This window comes from Azolla caroliniana, unplaced genomic scaffold (genome assembly GCF_043228905.1).
Source record: "Azolla caroliniana isolate FFs.n. ecotype wild unplaced genomic scaffold, voAzoCaro1.0.p SCAF_4, whole genome shotgun sequence".
NCBI lineage: Eukaryota > Viridiplantae > Streptophyta > Polypodiopsida > Salviniales > Salviniaceae > Azolla > Azolla caroliniana.
Genome location: NW_028230439.1, coordinates 20,452,969 through 20,464,660, shown reverse-complemented (window position 1 = coordinate 20,464,660; position 11,692 = coordinate 20,452,969). Strand labels below are relative to the sequence as shown.

Genomic DNA, 11,692 nt, shown 5'->3' with positions numbered 1-11,692 from the left:
TACCTCACAATTTTAAGATATTGTCTATGTGTAAGTGCGCTAAGTTAGCCCCACGATTTTGTGAACCTTTTACAGTCCTCAAACGCATTGGTTCATCAGCCTATCGTCTCGCTCTTCCTAAACCCTTCTTTCTCTCTCTCCTTTCTTATTTTATATGTATTATATCCTTTATCATATGCTTACTTTAGAACATAATCTCTCTCTCTCTCTCTCTCTCTCTCTCTCTCTCTCTCTCTCTTAGAGAGACAATGCCACCAGGCATACTTTCAAGAACCACAGACTAAGGGATGGCTCTTCGACTCATTAGTGACCACTTCCCTCATGTATGCATCAATAGTATGGGCTCCAGGTCTACCATCTTTCATGTGGACGCAATTAGAGAGACCTTTGGTGACGATGTTATCATGTCAACTTCGAAGCAAATCGACAGTATCACATGACATTATTAGAGCAGAGTTCAGTCTGCCCCCGATGTTAGTAGAAGCATTGTTTCAAGTGGTAGTTTTTATTCATCGGATACATAGCCAACCACAAGATAGGATATCCCATCGAGCCTTCGAGGCATCCCGATCCCGACATGTGTTTGGAGACACTAGCTCTTGGTATAGCATTGTGGTGAGCTGGTTACTTGCAAACATCATAGACATTAAAAACCTACCCCCCGTTAAGTACAACCATGGGACTGATCAAACTCTAATATCTCATGAAGACCGTAATAAAGTGATACGCCAAGAAATATGGCAAATTTACACTCGATATAAATGGATCACCCAACGAGAGCCACTCCCATCTAAAATGTTGTACTATAAGGAACACTTCTTGCACTTCTATCAGTTAGGTTTTATTACACGACAAGGATATCTAGATGCATTCTTATCAAATGCACTAAGGGTGGCCTTTGGATGACTTAGGGTATCATCTCACCAACTTGAGATTGGAAATGGTCGGGCTAATAGAGTCCCTAGAGAGGAAAGTCTATGTAGGTTGTGCCACATAGAGATAGAGGATGAGTATCACTTCACATGCAAGTGCCCAACTTATGATGAGATACGAGTGGAATACCAAGACATTCTCCAAACTATTAGATACCCTGGATGTAAAGAGACTAGGTATGTATATCTTAGAGCTAAAACAACATAGGGAGAATAAATTACAAAGTGTTAACCATAACCCTTTTCCTATTCATCAACTTGTAACTAGTGTCATTTTCCAGGAAAAGGGAGAGACGATGAATGTGGATACACTTACGCCGCTCGGCCTCTCTCTTGAGGAAGCCGAAATGCAAAGAACAACCAAACGCCTTCGAATGTTGGGCTTCAAAACAAGTCGACACAGAGTAGAAAGGATTAAGAAGACAAGGGAACGTGAGCTACGTCAACTAGAAGCTATGGTTGGGGTACCTTTTACATTGGGGCCACAGGCCACATCCACATTGAAACCCTTTGACCTCCCGCTTCTCTTCGAGAGACTTGGATGGAAATGAAATTAGGCCTAGTATAACATCATTTTCATTGTAGAACATGTTTGTTATTTTACTAGAACTATTTAGCTTAAAACTCTATTTTTATTTTTATGTTTTACTTTCGATGAATGGGTAAATATCCCATTTTTGTTGTAAACCATTTGTCTCATGGGCCAATTTTGACCTTAGAAGACGTTAATATATCTTTCTTTCTCTCTTTCAAAAAGTCATTTCCTTTATCGAATATGTTACACCATACCACGTTTTGTACAATACTAGAACTGATTGGATAAATACCCCATTTTGTTGTACACCAATTGTCTCATGGGCCAATTTTGGCCTTAGAAGACGTTAATGTATCTCTCTCTCTCTCTCTCTCTAGCAGTTTACACAACATCAAAGTCATAAAATTGAGAGAACCCAAGTTTATTCCTAACCATGGGCTAGCCTTATCATAACTAGTCTCTCGTGGAAATTAAAAATCTATCTATCTATCTATATCCTTATTGTAAAGGTAGATCCATGCCTATATGAATGTATATATATTTCTTATCCTCCAATTGAAGATAAATATCAAGGAAAAATAAAATAGCTTGAACATGACACATTAGCTATTTGGAAAAAGTTGGTGGAATGAGACGATAGAAAATAATGAAATGAGTGAACAATTATGGATTGTGGTCTAAGTGTAACGGACATGATTCAATAACCTGCTTTGAGATTTGATGTGGGGGAGTATCCAACATGGTGTTGGAGTATGTGGTTTGCATTGAAGAGGAATGGGAAATTGAGATTGCATTGACTCCAAACATCTCAATTTGGGTTGGTACAAACATTTAAAAAAGAAGATGGTGATAATATAGAATCATTAAGAAATGTTAGAAGAATGCTATCAACTGACATACCCTCAATAACATTGCAAGGACACAACACATGACAAAAAACTTAGCCAATTTGAATAGCATGATCAAGCTTGGTTAATTGACACTTCGCAAAATTTGATAGTTAGATAAAGCAACTTTATAAAATGATGGAAACTAATTTCCAACAAAACAAAATTTAGTGTCTAGATCAATATCATCACATAAGCATAGTGACATTGCTGTAACAGTTGGCTCAACCAGTCCAAAGTTCTACACATGATAACCTTATATTTTTTACTATCACTTGATTGGCAACTATGTGTTGATGAATTTTATGTTTAACTGAACCATTTATGAGGATATGAAAACATAAGAAAATATATATAATTGGATATACACATCAAAGAGAAAGAAGAAACCATCCACAGGGTGGCCAGATTCTTAAGGACTATACAGCGTTCATCATTGGAACTTGTTAGCAAACACATGCTGCACCCCCATTCCGAACCTTTGCTTTTGTAAATGGTCGGTTTCATCAATGACTTTCATAAAATTTTGGTTGCATGAAGTGATCTCAATATTAAAAAAGAAAGATATCATTTATCTTAGCATAACAAACCGTTTTGCAATAAATACACCTATTGGATTAAATTTAAACTGCCCAAAAATATGAATCAATGTATATATATTTTATATATGTAGATTTATGAACGTATGATGTGTGGACGGATAATATGAAGAGAAAATCCAGTTATCAACCTCCCATTTTTATTCTGTAACATTAATTTATCTGTAACATCACAAAAAACAAAGTTTCATGCCAATAATTTCTTCTTTTCATAAAAAGGGGCTGCTTAACAGAATGCTGGGTTTGCATATGCATGCATGGTGGTGGCATAGCTTTCAGGTCATTTCCATTCCAAGAAAATTGTCGAGACTAGTCTCGAAATTGTCTAGATCATTACTCTCATACCATTTAATAAATGGGGACACTTTTGCAATGCAGCGAGCTGAAAAGAAGCTGTTTGAAATTTGAGTAATAGTCTAATTTAGTTTTGTGATTGTCATTACTCAGATAGTCACTTAAAAACAAACTGGAACAAGAGCGGGAAACATAACATTTGCAGTGAAAAAGAAACAACAAAAAGTACTGACCTCTTCCACAATGGAAGCAAAGTCTTAGATAAACAAAAACACAATCTCCATGATTAAATAAACATTAATACCTCATAGGTTCAAGTTTCATTCAACTCTCTGCAGAGGATGACACTCCACCAAATTGCAACCAAAAGTTTTCTCTACTCGATTTCAGCTCTCTGTAGTGGATGAGACAACACCAGATGCAACAGACACATTACTTGAATCCAAACCACCACTACTAACACCACCTTTCCCCTCACCTTGATTGTATACATGCTGCGCAGCGCCTTGAGAATGGTCATCAAAAGAGTTTCCATAGCTTGTCGAGTTTCCATAGCCTTGTTGGGCTGAGCTAGGGTGAGCATAACCAGATTGTGGTGTAGGAATAGACCCTTGAATAGCATAGTTTGGTGGGGGTTGTATAGACCCTTGACTACCATATAATGTACTTGATCCTGGTTGTGAAGCTCCATAGCTAGAAGGTTGTTGGCCATAACTACTTGGTTGTCCATAATTAGTTGGCAACGACCCGTGAGTGCCATATCCTTGAGTATTATATCCAGATTGAAGTTGTCCATAACCACCTTGAGAAGAACCACCAGATCCAGTTGAATCCTCTTGAGGTGGATACCCTGGTTGAAAGGAACCCCCTTGTCCATAGGTTGGAGCAGATTCTTGTTGGTTATAGCTTGTGAGTTGATGTTGACCATACCCAACTTGTTGACTCGTTTGGCCATATTGATTAAAACCTGGTTGTTTAGCAGTTTCTTGATTAGGCACTGATCCAGGAGCTCCATAGCCAGTCTGTGCAGAAATAGCACCTTGTTCAGTAGATGATTGTGATTGAGGGACACTGGGTGCTGAAAAGCTTTGGTGCGTATAAGCAGAAGACGGCTGTCCATAGCCTTGGCTATATGACTGTTGAGGCTGACCATATACATTTGTATATGGTTGCTGTGAAGTGGCTTGACCTGGACTTTGGGTCATAGGCGGTGGTTGTCCATACCCTTGTTGCTGTTGTTGACCATAGGGAGCTTGTACACCATAACCCCCTTGATGTTGATTGAAACCAGAGTTGGCACCTGAGGGACTTGTTACAGGTGGTTGGTTGTAATAACCTTGGGAGGTAGTCTGTTGTGAAGGACTAGGAGCTGGAGCACGTTGAGGGAAACCTCCATATTGAGGAGGACCAGAGTATTCTTGCGATGAAGATTGTTGGCCATGTCCTCCATAGGAAGGCTGTGTTTGTGGAGGATTTTGTTGAGAGGAAGACTGTTGAGATTGGTGACTATAACCACCTCCATATGGTTGAGGTGGAGGTTGTTGTCCATACGCACTAAATGGTTGGGATTGAGGACCTGAGAAAGACCCTTGTTGCGCACGAGGTGGACCCCATTGAGGTGGTCCAGGGGGGCGGAAACCTTGGTTATAACCACCAGGTGGTCCCCTTGATCGATTCTGCAAATGAAGTTGGCTTTTAGAGAGCAACCTTCTCAATGTTACACACAGGAAAGAACAACCAAAAGTTGAAATAAAAAAGAAAATTTTAGTTTCAAGCAGTACATTTAGCAACTACAGAATCAAAATGATTACATGTAAAAATGCCTTTGATACATTCCCCACCAAAACTGTTTTGAGATGATTTGAACTTACAGTATTATTAAGGCTAGACCATGTTGTCTTCATACTGTCTTTGTATATGTGTTAAGGTGAGAAGTTAGAACTCACCTCATCATTCATGTAATGGCCTGAGCTTTCACTTATATCTAGTTTGAGACCGTACCTACTTAGCAGTTCCCGTGGATGGGGTCGAACTCATATGAGAAAACCTGAAATCAGTGAATGCACCACATGGCAATACAAGCAAGAGCTAGATTTTTTGATATTACTTGTTTTGACTGTCAAAAGAAGAATAAAAGCACGAGCTAGATTTCAATTTGTTGAGCTGCGAGCACCACCTGCGTATCTTGGCATAGTCTTGCTAATGAGGGGGATGTAAGCCCCTCTACCATTAAATTTTATTTTTCACAGGAGATATTCAAGCCTGATCACTTCTGAATTTGATTCAATAATAACATATCTATGACGAATCATGAACATAAGTCCTTAGGAAGCAGTCATATATCCTGATAATTTAACTGGCATAGCCCATTGAGAACTAATCAAAATAATCCAGCATTGCAATTCAATGAATGACAACTGCACATTTTTTGTTTGGGATAGTTTCGATTGATAGTTCAGTTATGACTATACACATAATTAACATCAAAGAGCATAATCTTAGCATGATGATATAGAAACAAACATCTAGAGCCCCTGTTCAATATGACAACATAGAAGTAACAGATCCTGAACCCTGTTATGAGATATAAGAAAATGTCCATATTGTCAACATGGAAGGATAAAAAAGGGAAAGCTAATACAATAGAATAGCACATATATAGCTGTATCTAGAAACAAAATGAATTCAAGGAGAGGGGAACTTGATGTGAACCCCCAGATCATTCTCCTCTGTTAAATCTTAATGCTAAAATAAGTCAAGATACATCCCATAAGATGGCTACACAATTGAGCATATGGAGAGCTTCACATAGTAAAATCTCAACTCAAGGTGAAACTCTTAAAAAACATTAAAATCAGGTAAATTACAGGTGCTCGAACTTTGCCAAGTCACGGAAGAGATTGGTGTTATACCTAGCTTAAAAATGAATTAGTGAAATTAGGTGTAACTCCAGCAGTAGGTGAATCAAAATTCCTTCAAATCAATTTGCAAATGACTTAAAAAGTATGGCATTTTCCTTGGATACTATTTTCTAAACCCATTTTACTCTCAAAGTATGTTGTAAGAGTGAGGTCGTCGCAGTTTTATTTTTTTAATTGTTTCAAAATAGCCACTGCAGAAAATGGCAGAAGGTTTATGTGACAGATGGGATACAATCCACCTTTTCTCTTAGAATTGTGATTATGCCTAGAGTTCTTCAGACATTGCCATATGATTAGAAGAACCTATTGTGGTCCAATTACATTATACTTTGGAAACAAACGTTGGACTAGGATACTTGCAGAACCATATTATGCAAAATAACTAGTAAAATTCCGACATAATTCACAATGCCTGCATAAATAGTTTGCATAATTTCTATACAACCACAATTTCAATATTCCTAGCTTTTAAAGGTATATTTACTAGCATTTGAAATAATGTAGGAATGTTCCATGCCAGAATGCTCCCTACAAAGAACTCAATAGGTTTATCACCTAGTGTGGGACATTAAAATCTTACCAATTCTTATCAGAATTCATGAATTACTAAAGTTAATTTAGCCAGCATAAAAATGATGAGAAAATACCTACATAGTTTTCAAAGTTCTCTTGTAAAAATCACTACCAAAATAAGGATATTTAATAGCCAAAACAAAAAATAATCGACTTTTTTTTTCTTTAAAGGAATTAAGTGATAGAAATTAATTGAGACCTTCATTTATTTTTTGTACATCTTCAAAGCAACAAACAACAGCATGCAAGACTACATTCAATAAAATTATAATGAAAATACGCATGAGTAATCACAGAACCATCCACAAAAAAATCTGCATTCGCCCACAAGAAAGTAGATGAAGGTTTGATCATCAAAGAAAATCATAATGTCAGCTCCTAATCTTCAGAGTAAAGTTGTATCTTCTTAATCCATAAAAGTGCATGAGCATTATCAACAATGGTATAACATGTTCAAGGCTGTATCATGTCTTCACATTAGACATAACGAGAGGCTTGGCACAAATGTATGATGTTGCAAGGCATTAACCAATAGCAATTAAACAGAATTCATATATCCTATTCTAATGGTCACTGATGAGTAAGACATATATAATGCAAGAAGATATAAGAACCCATGAAACAAAGGTGGGCCTACCTCACTGATTACTTCTTTGATTAACTCAGTTGCCAAATCAGTTTGTTGCTTGGAGCCTACTAAGGTGAGCACTCTTTCTTCACCATAATCTGCCATTGGAGAAGCCACAAGCTACAGACAATGAAACGGATCATTTAATTACCATCATTAATTGGAAGAAAGAGTATTATGAATGTATAAGGTCACCTGAATGCGCGCCCCCGACTGACTTTGTAAATTTCGAATAGTATCTCCACCTCTACCAATAATGAGTCCAACCTAGAAAGAAAACAGAAATATACACATGTATCCTAATGTAATGAGAACTTCTAAAGAGTCTTATTACAAGAGAATGAGTAAGGACTAAGTAGATAACCTTATTTGTAGGAACCCTGAGCTGAATAGGTTCCCCAAAGGCAGCTGATCCACTAGAGCCACTCCCCATGAAAGGGGCAGGACCTCCCGCTTCAGCCTAAAATACAGTACAGTCACAACCTGGCAGGCCATATAAAAGAAATATACCACATATATAGCAAAAAGTACTCCTGCACTTCTCTTTTCTTCCACAAATTCCTTTGCTCCACCTCTTAAAGAAGTATACATATATATGTGCTATATCAAAGTCCCATGGCACTTCGGGAAATAAGCAAAACTTATAGGCGAGAACAAAAAAAAAATTAAAAGATATTTGTTCCCTAGATCAATTTCAATGAGTTAAAGGGTTTTAAATTGTAGGCTTAAGATGAATGAAAGTAGACCTCAGCTAAAACATCTTTGACCATTTGTTCTGCTCGATTGATCTGCTCTACAGTTCCCATAATCTCAACCTGCCTGTTTGGAAGTGATGGATCATGCTCAGAATCCCTTGTAATTTGAATCTTTGCTCCCGATTGCTGTTGCAGATACTTGATAGTTTCTCCACCTTTGCCAATAACAACACCAACCTTTGAAAGAAAAGGAAAAAATGACCACTTATCATATGATAGAAATGTGTCATGATCATCTTCATAAGCATATCACGTGATAAGTTTTCAATGCAAATATACCCTGCCATTAGGAATATCCATCTTCTTGGACTGAGGGTATCCCTGAGTGTTATAATAATTACTACCACGATCTTCATTATGGTGATGCACCTGTGAGTGATCCTGAAACATCTGCCCTCGATCATGATCTGAAATTTTCAGAAAGACATCCATGATCTACCGACATATATTGACCACATAAGGATATGCTCATGCATTGTAAGAGAATAAAAAAGGTGTTTTGTTTTACTTTGGATGGTAAGTTTTTAAACGGGAACAAAATACAACAGATATTAAAAGAATTGCCAATGATTCATTAACAAAAAGTTCCAAAATACTTCATGCATATAAAGGAACTTTGAATGATTACAAAAAAAAAAACAATTATTTTACAATAATATGTGAGCATCAAAGTGTGATACAAAAAGAGCTGAGGAGGTTAGTGGCCATTGATGCTTTGCTCCTTATCATGGAAACATCCATTGAAACTAAAAGTCTACACAAATCTGTCCCATTATAGGCCCTATGAAGTATTGATCCACAAATTTCTACTCAATAGACAGACAGATATATTGATGTCTTTTTAAAAGACCAAAATAGACTATACGACCAAACAAGAGATTACATCGTAAAACATTGTCTAATATCCCATGATTTTAATTATCTTGAGTAAATAAAAACAAATTTCGACCAATCATTATTAATCAGAATTTTGTAGAGCAGTGATATAATGATAATATTACGATATCACACAAGGAAACAAAAATTAATAAATCCACTCACCCAAAGAGAATAGTAAGTCATATTATACTACTATTTTATGCATAAAAGAGAAATCCCCCACACTGAAGTATAGATAATAACTTTCCTAATCGATGATATTACACTAAAACTGAGATTCGAAACACTTACATGAAACAAAGTGGATTAGATTAGATTAGATATTTTTTAGTGTCCATAAAGAGGTCGCTATTGACCCATGGGACTTCAGTACACTAGTTTTCTTGATATGTGTCTCCTCCCTAAGAAAGAATGTTTTTAGATAGATTAGATACTTTTTAGCGTCCATAAGGGGCAAATATTGACCCATGGAACCTAAGTACACAAGTTTTCTTAATGTATGTCTCCTTCCTAAGAAGGGATGCTCATACTTCACAACACAAAGTCTCGATCTGTGAGTAAAGCATACATATATGAGCTCAACATTCTAGGTGTTCTCTTCAGTATGACACTTGAATCATTACCCCCTTTTGATATGTCATCAGAGCTTTCAATAATCACACTATATACAGAGCATATAAAAGGCAAGTGATACTCAACCTCTACTAGCCCTTCATCGTATACCCTTACATACCTTTGTATTTGGCGGATTTTGATGCCATAATGCAACTTCAATACCTAGCTTGTGTGATCATGTGTGAAGGAGTGTCATGGCTCAACAAGAGCTAATACTCATGTTAGTAATGAGATAAGGTTGAGTAAGTAAGATCAATACACCTTCTAGCCTTATTTTGAACCCAACATTCAGGGTTGATTTTTGCAATTTCATATTTTTATTTTGTCCTTTTGGCATCTTCCCACTTCTTCTTTAGTGGTTCCATTAATGTTTCCTCAATAACTACATATTTCATAGCATCACTTGAAAGCTCTAAGAGACCTTCCACACCCCTTCTTTTAAACCATTTTCTTATGTCAACTACCCAACCACATGAGAGAATTTTGCTCTTGAGATTCTTTTGCAATTTACATCCAAATTCCCAACAAGATGTGGTAATCTATGATTTGGCATACTCTTGACTTTTGTAATGTATCTATAAACTATTTGTAGCACCAATATCACTACAAGTTGAGGATGTGGTGGATTTAACTATATTGATTGATGAAATACACTTGCAACGAAATTCAGGCCTTCACTTAAATCCCTCCCATGTTCCATTTTATACAAAATTCTTCTAAATTTTGGGTATTCATTCTCCTGCTATTTCATGGCTGATAAGAAAGGAAACAATTGAGCTCACTGCGAAAACTACTTTCTAGAGTAGTAATGTAGCACTAAAATCAAAAGATATCAAACACTAGCAAAACCAAAAGGAGGGCTAATGTGTGTGTACCTTCCCGACCATAACCTCCCGAACTCGAATGGAGCTTTCCAGGGAACCGATCATCTCCATCTTCATCTCCATGAGGTCGTTTCGAATCTTGTGCAACTAAACGAGCAACAATTTGTGCTGCTTTTTGCTTTGCAACCTCAATATCACTGAGTCCAGGAGAAATACCAGAATCAGAAAAACCAGTTTTCCGATCCATATCTCCACTATGAGGACCAGAGAATCCTGATTTCCTCTCATAATCTCCACTAGAAAATCCAGTTTTCCTCTCTAGATCACCTCCAGGAGGCCCTGAAAACCCTGTTTTCCTCTCAAATTCTCCACTAGGCGGCCCAGAAAACCCAGTTTTCCTCTGAAAATCCCCTCCAGGAGGCCCTGAGAATCCTGTTTTCATCACATGAGTAGAGTCATTCGGTCCAGAAAATCCAGATTTGCTCTGAAAATCACCTCCAGGAAGCCCGGAGAATCCCGTTTTCACTTCGTGGTGGGAATCATTCGGCCCAGAAAATCCAGATTTGCGTTCAAATTGATCAAAAGGGGGTCCAGAAAAACCTGTTTTCCTGTCATAAGGTTCAGAAGGAGGTCCAGAAAACCCAGTCTTCCTGTCATACGAATCAGACGGTGGTCCAGAAAAGCCTGTTTTCCTGTCATAAGGCCCGGAAGGAGGTCCCGAAACACCTGGTTTCCTCTCGAAAAGAGGAGGATCGTTCGAAGTAGGAGGAGGAGGAGCAGATGAAAAACCGGTCTTCCTGATTCTCTCGGGTGCAGGAGAAACAGAAGAAGAGAATCCGAGCTTTCTGTCGGGTTGTGTAAGATCATCGTTGTCTTCGTGCTTACGCTTGTGATCGATGCGATCGTTCAGAGACGAAGGCGTATGGTCTTCTTCGCCCATCGATACGACGAAGCTGCGCGGCGGCAGTAGCAGAAGCAGAAGCAGAAGCAGAAGCAGCAGAGAAAGGAGAAGGAGAAGGAGAAGGAGAAGGAGACCACAAAACCCTAATTTCTGTTGAATCTCACTCGCTCGCTCTGTTTCAGAGCCTTCTGTTTTCTTTAATTACGTAAATGCCCCCCCCCCCCCTCCAATCCCACCCCCTTATCTCTCTGTTGGCTTTCCAAAATATCAAATATTTACCCTCCTTCAATCAGATATGTACCTCTCTCGGATCCACCACTTGCTTTTGTAGATGTCCACCCCAACGTGG

General features: G+C 37.9%; 1 protein-coding gene across 1 annotated transcript; it reads right to left on the bottom strand.

The window, feature by feature from the left end:
• Positions 1 to 3,332: 3,332 nt before the first annotated feature.
• On the bottom strand, positions 3,333 to 11,411 carry LOC147865329 (uncharacterized). Its single transcript, XM_087318113.1, has 7 exons — positions 10,494 to 11,411; positions 8,404 to 8,531; positions 8,116 to 8,301; positions 7,734 to 7,829; positions 7,565 to 7,636; positions 7,379 to 7,489; positions 3,333 to 4,923 (listed from the first exon to the last, which is right to left on the bottom strand). The coding sequence occupies exons 1-7, from the start codon at positions 11,380 to 11,382 to the stop codon at positions 3,634 to 3,636; spliced, it is 2,772 nt and encodes a 923-aa protein (XP_087174239.1). The 5' UTR covers positions 11,383 to 11,411; the 3' UTR covers positions 3,333 to 3,633.
• Positions 11,412 to 11,692: the final 281 nt, after the last annotated feature.